This window comes from Teleopsis dalmanni, chromosome 2 (assembly GCF_002237135.1).
Source record: "Teleopsis dalmanni isolate 2A chromosome 2, ASM223713v2, whole genome shotgun sequence".
In the NCBI taxonomy this organism is placed as follows: domain Eukaryota; kingdom Metazoa; phylum Arthropoda; class Insecta; order Diptera; family Diopsidae; genus Teleopsis; species Teleopsis dalmanni.
The window spans coordinates 118,590,304-118,612,739 of NC_051847.1; the positions used below are offsets into that span (position 1 = coordinate 118,590,304).

The 22,436-nt window shown below is 29.6% G+C and overlaps 5 protein-coding genes across 5 annotated transcripts; 3 read left to right on the forward strand and 2 right to left on the reverse strand.

The window, feature by feature from the left end:
* Positions 1-6,134: 6,134 nt before the first annotated feature.
* LOC119675560 lies at positions 6,135-8,715 on the forward strand. Its single transcript, XM_038086766.1, has 2 exons — positions 6,135-6,149; positions 7,783-8,715. Exons 1-2 carry the CDS (start codon positions 6,135-6,137, stop codon positions 8,713-8,715), a joined length of 948 nt encoding a protein of 315 aa, XP_037942694.1.
* A 2,217-nt stretch (positions 8,716-10,932) lies between these two features.
* On the forward strand, positions 10,933-12,745 carry LOC119675561 (chymotrypsin-2). The gene is made up of 3 exons (XM_038086767.1): positions 10,933-11,437; positions 11,521-11,897; positions 12,740-12,745. Exons 1-3 carry the CDS (start codon positions 10,933-10,935, stop codon positions 12,743-12,745), a joined length of 888 nt encoding a protein of 295 aa, XP_037942695.1.
* A 312-nt stretch (positions 12,746-13,057) lies between these two features.
* Positions 13,058-14,031, reverse strand: LOC119679993 (chymotrypsin-1-like). The gene has a single exon (XM_038092597.1). It carries the CDS (start codon positions 13,962-13,964, stop codon positions 13,176-13,178), a length of 789 nt encoding a protein of 262 aa, XP_037948525.1. The 5' UTR covers positions 13,965-14,031; the 3' UTR covers positions 13,058-13,175.
* Positions 14,032-17,685: 3,654 nt separating this feature from the next.
* Positions 17,686-18,648, reverse strand: LOC119679987 (chymotrypsin-2-like). The gene has a single exon (XM_038092591.1). The coding sequence runs from the start codon at positions 18,643-18,645 to the stop codon at positions 17,782-17,784; it is 864 nt and encodes a 287-aa protein (XP_037948519.1). The 5' UTR covers positions 18,646-18,648; the 3' UTR covers positions 17,686-17,781.
* Positions 18,649-20,464: 1,816 nt separating this feature from the next.
* On the forward strand, positions 20,465-21,397 carry LOC119679989 (chymotrypsin-2-like). The gene has a single exon (XM_038092593.1). It carries the CDS (start codon positions 20,520-20,522, stop codon positions 21,339-21,341), a length of 822 nt encoding a protein of 273 aa, XP_037948521.1. The 5' UTR covers positions 20,465-20,519; the 3' UTR covers positions 21,342-21,397.
* Positions 21,398-22,436: the final 1,039 nt, after the last annotated feature.

Consider the following 22,436-nt stretch of genomic DNA (forward strand, 5'->3'; position numbering starts at 1 on the left):
GAAGTACATAAATATAAACAAAATATTGAAGCCTATAAGACATATATCTTATGCTGACTACTTAGAGAAACAACTCCTCCCAACAATCATAGTCAAAATCTATATTTTTATGGTAGTGTGTAGTATATCGTGCTATATGTCAAAAAAGTCATATCAAGGTATGCAGTTCAATTGGTTGAATTTCGAATATGAGCACTATTTTGGTTTAAAATGTTTTAAAATATAATGCATAATTTGATTATAAAATTATGTTCGGACAATGGAAGTCAATTAATACATTTTGATATAGCTTTTATTGAAAACATATTGTGTAATATGAATAATATGCCTTGACTATTCTCATCTACGAAATATTGCATGCGTAAACTTGCATGCGAAAAGTTGCATGCGATATATTCGACGCATGGCGTAAGAATAGAGGAAGGAGATATTTTTAAAGCGCTAAGCAAATAGATATGTTATTGACTACTATAAATGTGATTTTCTAAGATTACTAAGTAGAATGCTACTATTAAAAAAAAGAAGTGAACGTCTAAGATCAGTAGACTAAGATTCAGTAGAGTGCTAGTACAAAGAAGAAAAACTGATCTTATAAGATCACTAAGTAGAGTACTACCGCTAAGTTAAAAGAAATTTTATCGAATATGTCAATAAAAAATAACAATAATGGAGTTTTTGCACCGTAAATGCATAATTAAGTATGTGTATATATTATTTTTTTTTGTAGAATATAAAAGAAAATAAGAATTTTCATGGTTTTTGGTATTAAAGTGACCGTAATTTGAGGCATACTTTTAAGGGCAAAATTTTGAAAAATGTATTTTAAGATTCACGCCTAATAATATAACAATAATTTTTATAGATATACCTAGAGTTGCCAAATTATTCAAAATATGATTTAAAATAATATACTAAGTCTTTTGATAAAGATATATTATATATATTAAAAATTTAGACGTGAAATCGTCCAACAGTCGATACTGCGGCCAGAAGAGTTTTATTGTACCAGTTTCACTATTGATTACACAAAACCACTTAAAGGTTTGTGAATAAAGTCGAGAACTAAATCTAGAGAAGAGTTCTTTATCTGTGCTGGTGACGGAAGTTCCATAGGATTTGATAGAGATCATCTTAACTGTAATGTCTTAACTTTCATTTTAAAATATCTATCACTCTCTGAAACCACTGTAGCCTTAGTACTCTCATTTTTATCGACTTTACAGTGCAAATCTTGTCAAAAGCTATAAATATAGTCACATAATAATATAACCTAATAACGACTATTTCAAGAGATCTCAAGTACCCTGTCTACAATACTTGATTCTATTCTACTTTGTGAATTCGAAGTGTGAACTCTAACAACAAGAGATGAGAGTTTTTTTATTTTTGACAAAAAAAACTAGTTCGAAAAGTATAATGACCATGCAGTGATGTAAATGGAGACTATAGAAAAAGAAGCAATGAGGAGCTTTTAGATTCACCTAAACAAAAATATGTGTTAATATTCATAAAAATATCGTAACGGTTCCGATGGGCGCAGGATGTCTTAAGAATAGATGAAAGTCCTTTATAAAGACTGTGATGAATTTTTTTAAGATGCATTTATGAGTGCTATATGAGAGAATAAAACTATTATGTTATAATGTTTTAAGGATTTTTTTATTGTATAAAGATTGATTTTGTACAATAAATTTTCAGTTTAGTCAAAAATCTATTTTTAAATGGATTTGGAATGAATGAAAGTCCTTAATAAAAACAGTGTGATGGACTTTATTAAGATGTATCTATGAGCTATGAGAGATAATAAAAGATTTGGATTCAACCTATTCTGTTATAATGTTTTATAATGATTTGTTTATTGCATGTAAATTAATTTTATACAATAAATTTTCAGTTAAGTCAAAAATCTATTTTTAAATCTACAGATGTTTTCATCATACTCAATATCCATAACATAATATTTTGACATATAATTCATCTCAACATATGAAGTACTATTGACTGTCAAATAATAAAATTCATGGTTTTATATTGACAGTATCTGTCGATCAAATATATTCTTATATAATAAAACTTTTGCTCGACGAATGAAATGACTTAAAGCCATGTGTCAACACTTCCTCTGCTGATTAAACCTATTTAAATGCTCCTAGTCATAAGAGTCTCATAATTAATTAATTAATTCGTTGAATAAAATATATGAAATTTATTTACATAATGATTACATGTCAGTCTACGAATCAGTAAAGTTAATCACATCAACGGCCATAACTCATTTTAACGCATTTTCAATCATTCCATCAGCAACGACTCCGGAGAAATGTCATTATTACATTATGTTTATTTGTTTTTTTACTTTCTTTGAATAAACATTGCAATGACATGAAATATGAAAAAAAAATGTAAATATATATCTAGAAACATAGTAGTCCATACTCGTATATAATTTAATTAACAGTGACCTTTCGCTTGTCTAAATATTCACAGTGGCGTTAATTTGTTTTGGCAGTTCCAATCGGTTTTTTTGGCAGTTCAACACCGAATTTATGCTCAGGCGAGGCTTCAATGACAAAAATAAATTTCCGTTTTCAAAAGCGACTTTTATTACAAAATTTGCTGATTTACATTGCAAATGAAGTGAAGATTAAATATATAAAATTTGTTAAAAACATTTTAAAACAAAATAGATGTATATTTATTACTTTGGATTTGGCGTGAGAAAGTCACTAACCAGTTTCATTCATGAAAATCATAAATGTTTTCGTATTCGAAAGCCATTTTATTTTATATATAATAAATTTATACAACATTTATGATTTTATTATAATAAGATTTTATGAACTTTCATGGTTTTTACGACTTTAATCTCATATGAATATATTTGAAAGTTCACAAGTGTTAAGAAAAGAAATAAGTTGTTTCAATATAATTCGTTTTTGATAAAAACCACACTCTGTTTTCTGACAGTTAAAAACGTTTCATTAAAATCCTTTGTATTAACATAAAAGAATATTAATTTGGCCCTGAAACGGCACACCCACTATTTTATGTAGTTTAATATTAACCATTTACAATCATATAACCAACCCATCGCGCTTTCTTGAGAGAAAGGTTTTTCTTTAATTGGTGAACAATTACTAATGATTGGTCAGTAGACCAACCACTGCTACCCACAACCCACACACGGAAAAAGGTTGAATGTGTGACTATATAATGCAAGAAACAAGTTCTACAAATCAATCTAGAAAATACCCAAAAAAAGTTAGAAGAAAGCCAAAAATTTTTTCACTTAAAAAGTCCACAGCATATTGGTCAATTCCCTAAAAATCATCTGTTATTACCTAAACATACACATTTTCAATACCTCCGTTATTGAATCATTATATGTATTCCCCCATTGGCCTAACTTTCATGTACAATTAAGTTAACTATTCTCATGTACAATTAAATTAACTATACTTGACTCATAAGACTTGCCTGTATCCAATTACATAAGTATCTGGGTCCAGAAGTGACTACTATAAAATCAGATCTATTTAGACAAAAAAATGGTCTATAGGTATAGCTTTAAATCCTTACAACATCCTGATGATGTTACAAGATGTGATGTGACTAGTAAATATACTTCAGCAAAGACTCAGACATCACAAACATAATTAAGTCCAGATTGCAAATTATTTAAAAAAATGTTACTTTATTTGTTCTGTCTAACTTAGATATCAAATGTAAAGTGCATTTGAATGACAACACTAAATCACAATTACCTTAAATTACTTAAATTGCAGGAGTATTTATTATAAAATTTGAAACAACAGCATTGTCCCATATTAGAGTACAATCTACCACTTGCTCTCTTATAGCAATTACTTTTAGACTAATTTAATAACATTGAGTAAGAAATATTAAGTTCTTATTCTTTCTTTATTGACTCTTTTATAGTTTTAGTTTAATTTTCCATTATCCTTCTATCTGAGTCTATGCAATAACGGGTTAAAGTTCAAAAACTAGGTTTAATAGGATTAATAAAAAAATATCAATATTAATTTTTTTTGTCGAAAGTGACATGTCTTATGAGGAAAAGAAACTATTTAAAAGTTAGAAAAGTTCGAATAGAAATGAAAGCATAACAACAAAAATTTTAGTTAATTTATTGAAATTTTGTCTGACCATACAACGCTGTTTCGAGTATTGCCAAGTACTTATTATTAGTAGTTTTAGGAAATATTCGATTTTTTTTTGAGTTTAAGGTCCGTAAATAAATTGTTTGGACTGCAAGTGCAGGGTTGCAAACTTTTTTTAAGAGTTTTTATGAGCAGACCCAAATAAACCTAATATCATTAAGAAAATAAAAAATAATATTTAGTGTTGAATAATGTTATTTAGTGTTAAATAATGTTATTTAATAAAGTAATCGTGCTGCTAAAAATTATGGTTTTCATATATGAGCCATTCTTTTAAAAATCGGACACCTTTTTGACTTCATCATCTCCTATTTGGTTGAAATTTTTTTTACGACCTTCTTTCATAAAATAATAAAACCCGTATCTCGGGAAAAAATTTTGTAATTTTTTCTAGCAGATATGGACCCATGAGGTTTTGAAAATTGAAGTACTTAAAAAAAATTCAACCAAATCGGAGCTGATGACGTCATTTTTTTTCTAAAATCAGTCTGATTTTTAAAAGAATGACTCATATATGATAATATGCAATATATAAAAATTACATTTTAATTGTTTAAAATAATCATTTAAATTCTAATTTCATTTTTACATATTTATTCTGCACTTTCTTTAAGAAGTTACTTTTATTCGCTTTTGTTGGGTAGATCTTCTTTAGTAAAATGTCAAGGTTTTGTCCCATCGCAGTATGATCTTACACAATTCCCAAAAAAAATTAACATTTTTTTTGTTATATTTTCTTTTTGTTATTAAAATTAAATTATGTAAATATAACTGAAATCAATTAAAATCGAGCTCCCTAAAATATTTCAATACTTAAGACAGTAATAAATCTTACGCGTCCATTGTCCGCCGTGAAAGATGCAAGTATATGTAAATAACCAAGTAATCGAATTACATTCATAACTCAACTTTTAGGTATTACTTCATAGGTCGGTGAGAATTAATTTATTATAGTTCATGTAACCATGAACTTTGCATATGAAACAGAAGAAATATATGAAAAATTCGTTAAGATCTTTGAAAGTAAAATCAAAAATTCATAGTGACTATCACTGAATGGCTTTCAATTAGCAGAAGCGATAGTTTTTTGGTTGGTCATGATTTATGTGGGCAAATTTTGATGCTAAAATTTAAATAAAATCAAATAAAAAAATAAAAAAAAAATTAAATGCATTTATAAAAATTTATGAAAAGTAAAGGTAATTTTGCAATGAAAGCATTTTTGCATATTTTGGTAATATTTTTGAAATATTGTTGTCGGGCTTTGTGTTTGTTAATGTGGCCAAATCAGTAACTCGGGGGATTTCAGTGTTGCCACAAATGGTTTTTAAATTTGTAAACAATTAAATTTCGTGCTATTATAAAGCACACAATACAATTTGAATTTAAATCATAAGAGTAGCTTTGTTGTAATGCCATTTTATTTTATCAAATAAAAATTATGCAAATTACTTGGTTATTATTTGTAACTCTTGACTATAGGCAATTTATATTTTTCATATGCAAATGAGCTGTGCCATGCAACCCAAGCTGAATCTTCTCTAAAACCTCTAAAAATTCGTCCGATGCTTTTTGTTTTGTATTCTGTTTAGGGCATGCGGAGTTTGATGATGTTTCGCCAATAATTATGATATTTAAAAATTGAATTTAGAAAGGTTATCATTGTCATCAACGCATTGTTTTCAAAAAATAAAATAAATTGCTAAAATTGCGTACGTTTGAAATTTTACATTTGTTCCAAACTTCTCGAAGGCAGAGGCCATTTTGTCTTAAAGCAAACTGCAACCGTTGGTATTTGTTCGTCACATTTGAGATACTAACTGGTATCATTTCAGATACTGCCTTGTTAATATAAAAGCAATCAGGCAATTTTGTTAAGCATCAGTCAACCAAAAACTTCGTTTGAAGCAAGTTAACAGCTTAAATTAACTAAAAGAAAAATTAAGTAAAAACATGAAGATCTTTGTGGTATGTTTAAAAGTGATTAAATATATATAAGTATTGAAAAAATAAAAATAATATTAAATTTAAAAAAAATTAAAAAAATAAGTGAGAGTCTAAATAGTTAAATACTGTGAAAGAGAAAATAATTGCACTATGGAATTAAAATACATTACTATGTTAAGTGCAGTCGTTTAAAAGAGCTAATGCAAAGTTATAGTTTAAGTAAAAGTTAATAAATATAAAATTATAAAATTTGTGATTAAATACAATATTCAGACCTCAATTGGACTATAAAATTTACAGTGTAGTGCCCGAAAAATTAAATATACATATATGTAATGAACCAAGATTGAAAATGTACTTAAGGAAGACTCCACCTGCAACTCTGGGATTTATCACCTCTACTAAACTCTTCCAATTTGAAACATTTGACTTCCCAGGAAATTAACCTTTGATTCTTGAAATTAAGATAAAAAAACTTATATACTTTTATCACTTGATAAGCGATTGAAGGTTGAAAGATGATACTGTGCTTATATTTAAAGAGTATTACAAGAGTATTGCTATGCAAGTATCACAGAATGTGAAGAATGGTGCAATTACTAATACAGTGCAATCCTTTATAATTATTTTCAGAACTGCCTTAAAATATGTATATATTTCACAAACTTTTCAAAAAGATTTTTACAAGTTTCGATATATCTTGAATAAAATTTTTAAAAGCTTAGAATATATAATAAATTTTGGATTTATAGGTGCTAATGAACCTTGAGCTTAAGTTAGATATTTGTGACTTATTCTATAATCATTTCCGAATTTGTCTTTGAAATGCTTTGACGAGAATATTCTAAATACGTTCATATTAAACTTTTTCACAAAGTAGAAGGAAAAAAATTTAAAATAGGAATGCTATTGCTTCCTAATTCTGTATAGTTATAGCATATAATAAAAAAGTTAACAATAAAAATTTATTACGCTTACTATTTTTACTATAATCTAATACTTCTTCTACTATTGTCCACTTCCCTAGTGGGACATAGGACCTCAATAATTCTTTTAAATCTGGCTGTATTTGGTGCTTCTCCGTAGATATTGTTCCATGTATATATTGCTTTAGCTAGCTCACTCTCGACCCTTCTTCTCCACGTTTTCAGTGGCGAACCAGGTCTTCTGCTACCTTGTGGATTCCATGCCAACGCTTGCATTGCTATGTAATTTCTCGGTTGACTAAGCATATGGTCTCCACTTCTACTTATTCATTTTTATCTCACTTCTGCTGCTTTTTGAGTTGTTTGGTTCAGTAGGTGTTAATTTAATATTCAATTTGGCCACCACATTTTGAGAATTCTATATAGATTCTACTATAATCTAATATAACATTAAAACATTGAAATTTGTACACTCAGAAAAATAAATTGCTTGATTTCACCAGATTTTAACTAAATCACATGTCAAAATATTCTTACTCGAGACATCATGTTGGTTTACCCATACCACCGGTTGGTTTTTCTTTCTTCTTTACCTCATGAGCTAAATTTTTTCTAACAGAATTGATCAATTCAATTTATTATAAATGTGGTTAGAGCATATTTTTCTGAATGTAATATTAACTATAACATTTCCAACTATATTCTTATTTAAATTTCGTTTATTTCAGACGATTCTATTGGCAACTACTGTTACACTCTCTCTAGGGGATGTGCAGCCAGGTTATAACTATCAACAAACAGCTTTTGGTAGTAATACACAACAAAATCCATTAATAATGCAAATTTTATCGGGACCAATACCTCAGCAGGCACAACGTATTTCACAACAATCAATCATTCCATTATCTCTTACACAGCCAAGCAATCAATATTTACCTACAGCACAGTCACAATACCAGAGATTCCAACAAGCTCAACAATCTAGTGTTGGCATGGTATTACCTATGCCACTCGGATTTCCAGGCGTTTTACAAGCACCCAAAACACCACGTCGTTTACGTCCACGTGTGAAGGTACCTAAGAAACCAATTGTTACTAAAAACTTCTTCATACACGCCGCTCCAGAGGAAACCGATGATGATATAGAAGAAGAGTTGGCGCAATTAGCTCAGCAACCACGTAAACACTACAATGTGCTCTTCGTCAAGACACCAACTCAAACCAGCAAGGCTGCTGCTCTCAATCTTGCCAAATCACTGAAACAAGAAAAAACTGTTGTTTATGTTCTGTCGAAGAAGACTTCAGCTACGGAATTGCAAGATGCCATTGCCGAAGCACCTCAACATGTTAATAAACCAGAAGTCTTCTTTATCAAATATCGTACAGCTGAAGAAGCTGCACATGCTCAGCGTCAAATTCAAACACAATACGATAGTTTGGGTGGCAGTTCCACTATTACAGATGAGGGTGTGGCACCAGTAACTTCTGTTGTAGGTTCATTAGATGCTCCTGAGGAAGAGGAAATTGATGAACAACAATTGCAGCAATTGCCACAGGAACAGAGTTCACAACAACAGCAACATGTAACGCAATTGGATCAGCAATCATTGGTGAATGGTAACAGCATTGGTAATCAGTATTTGCCACCAAGTCAGTATTAGAGATCTTCGATGTATCTTTAGTTAATTCTAAAGCTGTTACGAGGCTTAAGAGGCTTAATGCAGTTTAGTTTTAATTGCATTATCTTTCTCTCATTATGATTTGTACATAACATTTTTATTTAGTTTTTAAGCTAGAATTTAATATTTTAAGCTCCTCTTTTCTTCTCTGTTTTTACATTGAAAATAAAGTATATTTTAAATTTATTTCAAATTAAAATGATTATTCATTAAAGTTTCGCAAAGAACTTTCACTTAAGAAGAACTGGAGACTTGATTGTAAGCCGTAAATGATGAACCATAGTTCTACAATTGAACCGACATATTATCAACTATAGAGAAACGCATGTATATAATAATAAATAGAATACTTTGTTATAAAATATGGAGAATTGTTAAATGACTCTGAAGAGTCATTCTTAGTCGCACTATGCACTTCATCATATTTTGGTTAAAAATTTTTTTACTCGCCTTAAAAATTTTCAATTGTTAAGCTAAACATTTTCCAAATAAAGAAGTAATCACACTTCAATTACTCTATAGTATCAGAGTGCAGATGATACCTCTTGAAATTCTATTGTTTCCAAATTCCAGACGACCACTACGGTCCGAATTTAATATTCGTACGTGGTTTTCTAAGCTCACAACTTGACTCCTGATAATGTCATAATGAAATGGAGATGGGAACTGATAAAAATGATGTTGAAAGTGAAGTCTCTACTATGTATATTTTACTTGTTCGTTCCATTAATTCAAGTACATTTAATTAACATATTAATTATTGTATTAAAAATTAATCACATTCTTTAATTAAGTTAGTTCGGATACATACATTGTAAATTAATTTAAAAGTGCTACTTAATAGCATCAACAAACGGCAAAAGTAAAAAAAGGCCTACCTAACAGCACTACAGTAGGCAAGTCAGAAATTCTGACACCCTTAAAAATTTGAGCAAACTTTTATACAAATATTTCAAATTTTACAACACTATCTATTGTTTTTGCAATTAATTTTCATTTTAATAAGAAAAACTTAGTGACGAAAATATGCACGATTTCGTGAGAAGATTTTCCCGATATATAAGAAGATGTATAAGAAAAAACAACCCAAGATAGAAAAAAATTTATATTTTGTGCTTAAAATCAAAAACATATCCATTAAGACGAATAGTAAAACATTCTCCTCATAGCTCCATAAGAGAATGCAGCCAACTTTTTTTATGGTGTAGTCGAGAGGGATACACATAGGGTGTGAGTATTATCTCTAAAAATATATTCAACGTAATATTTTACATTCAAGATAAGAAATAAATTTATTAATTAGTGCTTCAATAAAGTAGTTAGTTGCTTTCTGGTTGTAATATTTTTTTAATTCACATATAAAAATGTCAGAGCAATGAGTAAAGCTTGTAAAAACTTTTAATAACAACTGTTGTTGTATGACTTAAAAATACTTCGTAACTATTCTCCATTTGGCTATGAACAACAAGTCCTTGTATTTGTAGATGATTTCACTATGATTTCTGTGAAAGTAATTTATTAAAATTTGGAGGTCTATAAGTATATATGGAAAATATATTTTTATATTAGTTTAACATTTTCTGTAGCCTTCTTTAACTTCACACGGGCTCCATAGTTTTCAAACGTGATTATCTGTCTTTAAAACTTAACTCTACGGTATTAATATAATGCAATGATGAATGGCCCTATTGAAATTCAATTGACGCTATATACTTGGGTATAGTTTATTCCTTGCAAGGCAGAAAGGCCTAATAACAATGTTATGAAATAATGTAAGAAATATTGTAACCATTAAACTAAATAGCGTATAGAATATATATATTACCTGGAACCACAAAAAATGTGCATTCAAACCGACTGATAAAATAAAATTAATTCATACCGACCAATTAAATTGAACTTTACTAAAATTTTAATTAAATTTCCACAGAAGAGAGTGGATAAATACTATCATGAAAACATTATAAAATGCGAGGTACTGAATTACTCTACGAAAACTATACCGCCTATCAGCTATTAAACGCAAACACAGCAGGACGCTGACACATAATAAACGCTTAAAAGGGTTTTACTTCATGGACGATAAATAACAAATATAAAGCGTGATTGGCATATAAAAAAGGTTTCTGGTATGTAGAGTATATAAAGCACGAATGCAAGGTGCATAAAACTCAGTTGTTGTGTTATAACGCAGGCGAAATGTACAACACATCGGGAAGACTGCAGCACTTGGGATTTTTGCTATTTGGAATACTTTTATTCTATTCGCACGTAACCTCAGCAGAAGGCTTAGAATCAGATATTCTGTATCCGCCACAATATACTACTAACCGTATAGTAGGCGGTCAAGATGCAGCAGCTGATATTGCACCTTATCAAATATCATTGCAAACACTTAAAGGACGGCATTTTTGTGGTGGTGCTATAATCGACAAACGTTGGATTATAACAGCTTCACACTGTTTGATAGGCCAGAAGGCAGAAAACGTTAAAGTATTAACCGGCACACATAACTTACTAAACAATACCAGTAAATATTATTATCCAGATCGCATAGTTACGCACTGCAATTACAACAGTCCGGCTTATGCAAATGACATTGCCTTACTGCATTTAAACGACAGCATTGAGTATGATGAGCACACGCAAGCCGTAGAATATGATCACGAACCACTTAAGGCAGGAGATGAACTTGTACTTACCGGTACGTAGTGGCTTTGTTATATTTTTAAATTTATTTATTAAATTTTTTTTTTTTTACTTCTGTTTCTTTTTCAACGATTTTAGGCTGGGGCACCTTGTCATTGGGTGGAGAAATACCCAATAAATTACAAACACTCAATGTGAAGTACGTGCCATTCAAGGATTGTCGCGCTGCGCATGATAATAGCACTTGGGTAGACATTGGTCATGTTTGCACTTTCAATGATAAAGGCAAAGGCGCTTGTCATGGTGATTCTGGTGGTCCCCTGGTGCATAAGGAAACACTCAAATTGGTGGCGTTAGTAAATTGGGGTCGACCTTGTGCTAAAGGTTTTCCCGATGCACATGCACGTGTTTCGTACTATCATGATTTCATACGAAGGAATATACACGGTTGTGAACATGTGGAGAGTGAGAAAGATCCGAGCGAACCTACAGCTACTTGTGCTCCAGAAAAAGAAGTGACGACAGAAGAAATTAAAGAAGAAACAACAGAAAAAAGTGAAGAAAAAACAACAGAAAAAAGTTTATAATAAAGAGAAATGAAGATTAGGAAGTGAAGATTTTCTTAAACTATTTTGGAAGAATTGGCATATTAAGACATATAGATCCAATATGAGTTTTTAAATAAAAATATTTTATTTTTTACTTAATATAATATAATAATATAATTAATAAAATAATTAATTAACTTAATAACTAATAATTGATAAATAATAAAATAATTAACAAAATAAAATAAAAACTAAGTAAAATTTAAGTGAATTGCAGATCATTGGCCTATTGTTGTATATTACATATACGATTATTTGAAAGATATAAATTAGAGATCTTTTAAACCATTGAGGTATTTAGTTTTATTAAACACGTTATGTACATTAAAACCTACAAATATGCAGATTTAAAAGTATTTTAATAAAAATATTAATTGCAATAAGAAACAACCCGATAACCTCAATGACCACTAAAATTAATGAAATTGGATTGATATTAATCTTTAAGCAAATTAATGAATGTTACTTTTAATCTATAATTATAGTTATTATCATTCATTAAAAGCTTTTTTCAATAATATTATTATAATATTTAATAATATTATATTATATAAAAGCTATAGCACACAATAGGTTGCATTATCTCGATTGTTAATAACAATTTGTCATTGTATAAAATTCCATGTGACTTGGACCGGACCTACTGATTTATTCATATACTAGCGCATATATTAAACTTTTTACTATAATCTAAGTATAATATTCTTTACAGAGTTGTATAACTAATGTCCTTTTTTTATATTTTTTAGATATAGGATTTTTAAGTTTTCTTTATATTTGGTACTATATCTCCAAAAAAGAAAGTAACTACTTAAAAATAAATTTGTTTTTACATCTATTTTACAGAGCATTTTTCTCAATTTTTGTTTAGAATTCTATTCTTTTATATATTAAGAAATTAATAAATCTATTAAAATTTAAGATTTTTTTAAAATCTATTTTATAATACTTTTTTCTTTAGAATTACATTCTTTTATATACCTCTTATTAGTAAAAGTTTGAAATTATTTCAACAAAAATTATTTTTCTTTGACAAATTGTTTTTTATTTGATATGTGTAAACAATATATATAATATACCAAAAAAAAAAATAATGTTTAATTCTAATATATTTCTAAAATTATTTGTTCGCGTTTGGCTTAGATATCACCAATATATGTTTTCTTATTTATACTTCCTCACGTTTTAGCAAGTGTTCTTACCACTCATAGTGTTAACTATCCAGTCATGGTAATAAGAAACACTGGCATAAACATCAGGATAACCGACAGCACAAGCTTCACCCCAGTTAACAATACCAACTTGTACTTGATTTTCATCCACCAAAGGACCACCGGAATCATTATTACAGGCACCTGTACTATCTTTAGTTGACGAGCATATGTGACCTTCATCAATCCAAGCGGAGTTCTTTACTTGTGGTCTACAAGTAGCATATGGCACATACTTCAAATCGACTTTTTGTAAAACATCAGCTGAACGTCCCCACACCTTAGTAGCACCCCAACCAGTTAATACCAATTTATCGTTCTCTTTCAATGTATTGCTGGTAGCTAGTTTGATAGGTTGTGTCACATCATTAAATACTATGGGGTTATCCAGACGTAGTAGTGCAATGTCATTGTGATATGTTGTATATAAACAATGTATTTTTGCCTCGGCTATAGTATATTCAGCACCACCTTTGCTCCAATTGATTGTACCAGTAATTACACGTAAATATTGTATAGGCCAATCCATACAATGTGCAGCAGTCAAAATCCAATATGAATCTATAATCGAACCACCACATACGTGTTCACCGAAAGTATTCCTCAAAGAAACTTGATATGGTGCATAGCCAAGTGGCGCATCATTGCCACCAATTATGCGTCCTTCTATACCAGCTGTTGCTTGTAGATTCAGTTGACCAGCACTACGCGATTCCACTGCCAAGACAGTGGCGGTTAATAAAATAAGCGTATAGAATTTCATACTGAATTTTTTTATGTTGCTTTCTTATTTTAGTATTTAATTTAATATTTATTTATTTGCTTTTGACTTGTCTATCAACAAAATTTAAATGAATTTACTTTCTAGTAGCTATTACTTTTTATAGCTACTTTTTATTTTGCAAACTTTTTATTTTTTATTTCATTTTTATTGACACATGGCAAGATAAGAAATTTCGGAAGCATTGATAAGTTCGCAGCACATGAATTCCCTTGGAAGGTGCCAGAGGTGATTATTTTTAAATTGTATTATTCAGTTGTGTATTAAGACTCAGCAGGCGTTAATTTGATATACGACTTATCGAATTCTCAGTACTGCTAGTAAAAATATTAGGGCGCATAAGCCATAAGAAATAGTTAACATCTGCACTAAAGTAAGGTAAATAATAATAAATTAGTCACACTGCTTTATTTGGATTATGATTGAGTGTGCAGTTACACCAAAGGGGAAGTCACCTACAATTTATTGAAAAATTGATAACTTAATATTATCATTTAATTGATTTCCATGATTTAACACTTGTCATACTACAAGACGTCTATTGGACTTTGATACTTCCAACGCTATTAGATAGATTTCGATTTTGTTCAGTTAGACTATTCCACTTATTGAAATGAGTAGCGATTATTGCGATAAATTTGTTGTCATGGTCAGTTCAATGTAATTTTAGTTGAATATAATTTTTATTGTTTTTATATATAATCAATTATGCTTTATATAATCGAATTACTAATAATGTTATATTTATTAACATTCAAAGTAATAGTTTCTTTAAATGACTGATAAAAAATTATTTCATCAGTTTAATGCCTTTTAAGATAATCTTAACTAACATAAAAACTTTCCAATAATAATTCACTATATATGTATATAAATAAATTTTTAACTATATTTGATTATTATATGTACCCAACTATTGCTATAAACCATTTTATCTTGTTTTTTTTAATTTTAATTTTAATCGGTGTTTAAAAAAAAATTTAAAATATAATTTTTTTTGTTAATATAATTCATAAAAATTCAGTAAAGGCAAGTATTTTACATATAGCAAAGCCTCAAATACTACCTTAAAGCAATTACAGATAGCTCAAAACCTGGCTTTAAGAAAACTGTTTAAGATTCCATGGTATATTAGATCAACAGACATACATAGAGGATTGACTCAGTGAAAAAATATATCAGAGACAGAGCTCTAAAATTAATCACTAAATTTGATACGCTAATTAACCCCGCCCTAACAATTCTCAAGTCCACTTCTGGACTCTCAGGAAGATCCGTCATCAACTAAAAGACAAATAAATTATATGTTTTTTTTTTTTAGCCTAGTTAAAACCTAGTGTGGGGTAGAGATAAGCCCCCCAACTATTATAGAGTAAAAGTGCGTAACAGCACTAACTCAAGAAGAAGAAGAATCCAGAAGTCAAGATAAAAAAATTTCAGAGATTTATGTACCAGGTCTAAGCATTATTAATTCATTATTACATGTAGCTCATATGATGTCATATAACCACAGTACCGAGTCCATCTGTGTTATAATTTATTTAGTTGCCTATTTCGCGGAGAACTCTAAGCTGGCTGACCTCACTAATTATTGGACATGACAACTTCAAGTATCAAGATAACTCTTGCTGTGAAAGACACTTGCAGACTAACGATTAAAAAAAAAGGAGACAGTGGTGCGTATATTGTGCCAATGTCCAGCACTGGCAAGTAGGAGGAAGACTGTCTTGGGACACCATTGGGCTGGTGATGCCTTGGCAGGAAACCTCAAGCTAAATAAGCTGCTTGTATTAACAAAAGATGTAGTTATGCGAACGGTACCCACATCAGCTTTAACTCAATAACGACATCCGAGAATCGAAGGGCGAAAAAGGACCCAAGTAGTTTCGTGGGCTACTTCGGCTAATCCTTCATTGCAGTGGGGCCAGTTGTTGGACAGTGCGCTGTCCTAACATCCCACCATATATATATACTTGCCTATTAAAGCAAATACTTTAAAATATATATAAAAAGTTTTCAGAGACTTATTTATTATTAGATGTAGATCTTATGGTGTCGTAAAACCAGTACTGAGTCCATGTGTTATATTATTAATTTACTTAATTGGCCATTGAAGACGTTAGTCACCCTTCGCTGCATCTAGTGGCCTACTATGACCAGTGTAGTGCTATCATATCCTTAGTCTCCTAGTTCTTCGACCGAAGTTCCGGACAACCCCTACCGCGTTTTCCTTCAGTAGGTAGTGAAGAAAACATCTTTTTAGCAGGACCACTTTCTGGTCACTTTCTGGTTTTTATTCGCACGACATGACCGATCCAACGGAGCCACTCAATTTTTTTGCGCTTACCTCTGTCAATATCGTTGTGTAGCATGTACCTATAGTTCATAGTTTCAACTAATTCGATTTACCGCAAGACCTATTTGCTTCGCTTATTTTTCTAAGCTGACAGAAACCGCACTGACTGAGTAATATTATGAGAATAAATAATATTGAACATTTCGTTGTGTGATTATTATGTCAAAAAATTGTAAAACTATAACATTGGAATATACCTGTCCTATAAATAATATCTGTAAAATGGTGAAAAACGATATTGTATATTAAATTGTTGATATTAAAAACATTAATATTTAAAACTATGAAATTACAACACATTTTATGTCTTATGAAACAATGCTCATATTTAAGTACTTCAAAGTATATAACATCCGTGGACGCTTTTAGTTCTATTAAAAGTAAATAGTTAATATCAATAATATAGTGAATCTGGCGCACTTATTTGTTTGAAGTGTTATTGAGTGTTTAGCTAATCGAAAGAGAAAGCCACCTACAATTAATTCAATGTTTGATACCTTCACATTATCATTTAATTGATTTTCATGATTTAGCAGACGTCTACTGGACTTTGATACTTCCAATACTTTTAGACAGATTTCGTTCAAATGCAGATAAACGAGTACACTTATGAAATGACTAGCGGGTATTACAATCAATTTGTTGTTATGGTCAGTTAATTGTAAATTTATGTAGAAATTAATTAATTTATTTTTATATACAATGATATTTTAGGTAATCAAGTTACAAATGGTGTTACTTATGACGTATAAGCGAAATTAGCAGTTTAAGGTCAGTGGAAAACTAAGTCTTGCTGAAATGTGGTGGTTACTTCTAAAGATTGTGTGCAGTAATCTAGATATTAAAATTATATATGTCAAAACACTTTATATATATATATATTAAGTAAATAAACTCACAATGTATTAAATACCATAGAGGCAAAAAAATGCTGTTCAATATCACTAAAGTGTTATAATAAAGTTGTTGAAATTTTTTAATCCGGTTTAAAAGTGAAGGCATACCAAAAACTAATTTATTTATTGATAATTTACTCTTAAATATCGAAGGTATATTAAAAACCTAGTTAATTAATTGCTATTTCTATAAAATGACATGAAAAAAATTTCGCAGAATAGAATTAGCCAACTGACTTCAATGGCGTATTATACTCAAAAGGGATGGATCAGAATTTAATATAAAATTTTGTATATTCGTAGAAGTCGGCTTTAATTAATTATGAAATTATATATGATTATATATGAAAATTAAATGTATGCAATAATTTTGATAATTAAATTAACCTCCCGATCTATAAACTAATAAAATTACACATTCAATTATAAATTTTAAAATAAAACTATTACAAACAAAAAATTGTAAGTATTTTTAATGTGTTTTTATACAATGATGCACATATTATATAAATCCTTAAACTTAAAACAATCTCATGTTCATGTTACTTTATGATTCTAGATTACACCCTTTAATAGTAGTTCTAATCCAATCATTATAAAAAGCAACACTTGCAAAGACATCAGGAAAACCTCGTCCGCAGGGTATACCAAAATTGTTTATACCAACTAACTGTCCTTTCGAATTTATTAATGGGCCACCAGTATCACCATGACAAGCACCTTCTCCAACAGGTGACTTAGTACATACATGTCCCAAATCAACGTCATCCACATTACCATAAGCAGCCTTACAGTCCGTATTAGAAATATATAACACATTTAATTGCTTCAAATCATTTGGATAATTTGCACCCTCCTGATCCTCACCCCAACCAGTAAATGTAAGCGTTTCTCCAGGTACTAATTCATTTAATTCAGCAACTGTTATATTTTTTGTTACATCATCATAAGCAACCAATGTTGCTAGTTTGATGAGTGCGATATCATTGTGATAAAGTGGCTTATCAAAATTGCAATGTATAATAATGTCCTCTACTTCATATTGTATAGCTAAACCCATCCAATCATTCGTACCAGTTACTACTTTTATATTACTCTTCTGTAAGCCTCCCACACAACTGGCAGCTGTGAGTACATACTGATCGTCTATAATCGCACCTCCGCAGAAATGATTACCAAAGCGATTCTGTATGGATACTTGGAAAGGCACAGCACCGTTGGCAGCTACATGGCCACCCAATACATAGTTTTCTGTTTGGATACGACTTTGTCGTGGTACTGCTGGTGGTTTTGTATCCTTATACTTCAAACCGACATAGGAGGGGTCACCGTAATAACGCAAGGCGTCACTATAGCCAATAAAGGCCGTTAGTAAAAGAAGCGCGACAGATATATTCATTCGGTTGTACATAACGCGCCGATATTTAATAGTTTCTAAACTTGTGTACTTAATTTAATTTTAATTTATACTTAAATTTAAACTCTTATCAAGTTTTTATCAAATTGCCATTATTTAGTATATTTGGATAACAATTTTTATTGTTGTTGATAATATCAATTAGACCAATTAATTGTCTTATTATTATGACAAAAAATTTTGGCAAATTGATAAACAATAGTTCAGTAGTATTAGATCAGTGTTGTAGGTAAGAGGATTATTTTATTATATACTTTAATAATTTATTCTTGAAAAGTCATTTAAGTCAACAGCAAAACGTAATTTATTATATTCATAATTTTTATTCATTAATATATTACTACCACTAATATAGCACTACCGTTTTCAACAGCTACTTTGCAAGAACTGATACCTCGTTAAAATGTTCTAATTTTTAAAGCCTTGTTTCTGAAGTGAATCGTTACCTGCTAAGTAAGAATTTATTACTCTACAAAAGATCTCTTCAAAAGTTTAAAATTTCGTAATATCCTTTTTTGTTCTTAACATCCGATTTTACTGGAATTCCAAATCTCTATTGTCTATCTATTTGGAACTATATTACTTATTGAGATGTCTGTTGTTTCAAGCTCCTATTCCGTGTAGTCATGTTCTAGAATATCACCGACATTAACAACTTCGGAAATGATTAAATAGTGAAGGCACCAAATACTACTTTAACATCACAATGAAGCTCACATAATTCATCATTCATCATAGGTTATACGTAGAAGACAAAAAAGTATCTGAAAACCAAAAAGGTTTTCCTTCAATATAATCACTAATGAAATTATTTATATTTTTAAATAAAAAGTTATTATTTTAAACTGTTCTCTTATAATAAATATGTGTTTTTGTTGTTGTTAATATTTCAATATTATAAAATGGTAGTAATATGTCTTATCATATGTATATACTTATATGTGTCATACCTATGTGTATGCTATTTATACAATATATCAAAAATTTGATAAAAGTTTAAAGCACTTTTATCTTATATTTTTATGATATAATGAAAAAACAACATATTTATAAGCTATTACTTTTCTCAAAATATTTAAAGAAATCTGGACCCATCATAAAAAATCAATAAATCGTAGTTTATGATATAAGGTCTAAATAAAGGTCATATATACTTGATATAGTACTTTGAATACTCACTATACCATAGTTTCACTGTACTATGGTGAGACTAATACATAGTGCTGTACTATGTACATAACTATACAGTATATACCTAGACAAATGGATGTATGTAAATATAAAAAAATATTTGAAATATTGGTTCTTGACTATATTATACTACACACTTTGAAACCTAACTATTTAGTATATGTTTAATATTTGGTCATTGTTTACTTTTTACTATTATTTCAAGAATTGGTCATTTTATGATAGTTTTTTGATAAACAAAAATTGTTTAAATTTTTTATGCGCATACCAGTTTATTTTACATATCCTCCATTTTTGAGAACAATATCGTACAGTTCGTTATATCAAATTTTAGTTCAATAAAGATTGTCTGGGCGGCAAAATGAAAATCCCATTTGATATCGAATAATAAAGTTTCGATACTGGTGAAATATTTTAACATAAAGTCCATTTATTATGTATAATATAATTAATTATAAAACGATAAAAGCACCAACCAGTAAAAAGTATGGGATTATATGAAATTCGCTAGAGTCAGGTACATAGTAGTTAATTGGGGCAATAAGCACTTTATATAAAAAGCATCGGAAAATGACCATTTACCCACATTACCGCTTGTAAATTTATTGTGTTTATAGCAAAATCTACACAAAAATTAAACGATAAATTAAAAATAAACAAAAGTAAATAAACAAAAAATGTTAAACAATGATCGGAAGAAATTTTACCTAAAACTGCTGACGGCATTGCTATGTCTCACCACCTCCAGCGCCAAACGCATACATGCCTCATACACTGGTACACATAAGCCTACAATGGACGGTCGCATAGTTGGCGGCGTTGTGGCGGCAGAAGCTTCAGCACCGTATCAGGTCTCGATACAATCTATTTTTGGTTCTCATTTGTGTGGCGGCGTTATAATTGACAATCAACACATATTAACTGCAGCACATTGTGTGGAAGACTATCCACTTACAATGTTGCGTATTATTGTTGGCACTAATAATTGGCAAGAACCAGGGGCAGTATTTCGTCCTGAAATGGCTACACCACATTGTCGACAAGACGATCCATTCTATCATAATGATATTGCTACGGTGAGATTGGATGCACCGATTGAATTTAATAATTATACACAAAAAATTGAAATCGCCGAGACATTACCTCAGCCAGGCGATGTTTTAACCCTAACTGGTTGGGGTAGTTTGAATCTTAATGAATATCCTCCCGAGAAACTAATGACATTAAATGTTACACTTATATCACGTCAGCAGTGTTTAACGGCCTGGGATAATGATGAAGGAGTTGGTATTGGACATATTTGTACTTATACACGTGCTGGAGAAGGAGCTTGTAATGGAGACTCTGGTGGTCCATTAGTTTATAATGGTAAATTGGTGGCTTTAGTTAATTGGGGTGCACCGTGTGCTATGGGTAAACCTGATATGCACGCAAATGTAGTTTACTATAGAGACTTCATAAGATTAGCTCTAACTCAATGCACAAGACTGAGAGGATAGTTGATTTTAGTTTAAGAAAAAAACAATTTTACTAGATTTCAATACCATATATGAGAAAAAACACAGTTCATATTTGTAAAATATTATTTCTAAATGAAAAGTTATGTGCAAATATTAAACAAAATTTTAGTTTAATTTAATCATTTTTTTTAAAAAGAATTATTAAAGACTGTTAAATAAAATATTAAAAATAAAATAAAATTATTAATTTAAATATTATCGATTAGCCTTTCATACAGTAGTGAATTGCAACAACAAAATTTTTAATTTATTTTTAATTAATTTAATTTCTAGCTGTTTCTTGTAGTGCCAAATACCCAACAGTAGTAATATTGGAATTATTTCTTATATTCAATTATTCGTAAATAATTTTTTTGAGATTACAAGAATTTAATTTTTGTTGTTGAAATTCACTACTGTTGAAAAACCTTTCTAATAAATAGAATAGTTTTTATTAAGAAAATAGAAAAAACAGAAATAATTGTTACAGTAATGATTCTGTTAAACAAATAGTCTTATAAATGTATATATCTCTCAACCATACAGTGTAGCTAGTTCTAGTTTTTATATTTCTTGCTTAGTATTATCTATTAGTTTTCTTAACCGGACAGAATGACTGGTCGCGACTGTGTTCGCATAATGGAACTTTAACTTTATTATATTTTCATTTGATATGAAAACCTTTGACTTATCTAAAAGGTTAACTATTTTGATCACGAATATTATAACAGATAATTTACCAAATTACAATAAGTACGTTTACTTAAGATATGTATTGTTATTATCTTCAGATAATAGCTTAAGACAATAATATGTTATGATAAGATATTATCGTTCTTACATATATTATATATTTTATTTATTAATGTAAAATAATGAATATAATTTTTAAAACTAAGTTGCCGCCAACGAAGATATTAAACATAAGCATACAGTATTTAAATGTCCTTTACGAATACTCCATAGAGTTGCTGAATGACACCAACTTATTTCATAAATATAATCAAAATATATATATAACACATATATCTATATTTATAGCATATATATCAACGTCTATGACACAAATCATATATCTACACCCCTTCTTACTAC

What these genes read in the sequence shown, in the direction of transcription:
- LOC119679989 (XM_038092593.1), top strand. Translation starts at nt 20,520, where the DNA reads ATGTTAAACAATGATCGGAAGAAATTTTACCTAAAACTGCTGACGGCA.
- LOC119675561 (XM_038086767.1), top strand. Translation starts at nt 10,933, where the DNA reads ATGTACAACACATCGGGAAGACTGCAGCACTTGGGATTTTTGCTATTT. An exon ending in AGATGAACTTGTACTTACCG is followed by an intron (nt 11,438 to 11,520) that starts GTACGTAGTGGC and finishes CAACGATTTTAG; the next exon opens with GCTGGGGCACCTTGTCATTG.
- LOC119679993 (XM_038092597.1), bottom strand. Translation starts at nt 13,964, where the DNA reads ATGAAATTCTATACGCTTATTTTATTAACCGCCACTGTCTTGGCAGTG.
- LOC119679987 (XM_038092591.1), bottom strand. Translation starts at nt 18,645, where the DNA reads ATGTACAACCGAATGAATATATCTGTCGCGCTTCTTTTACTAACGGCC.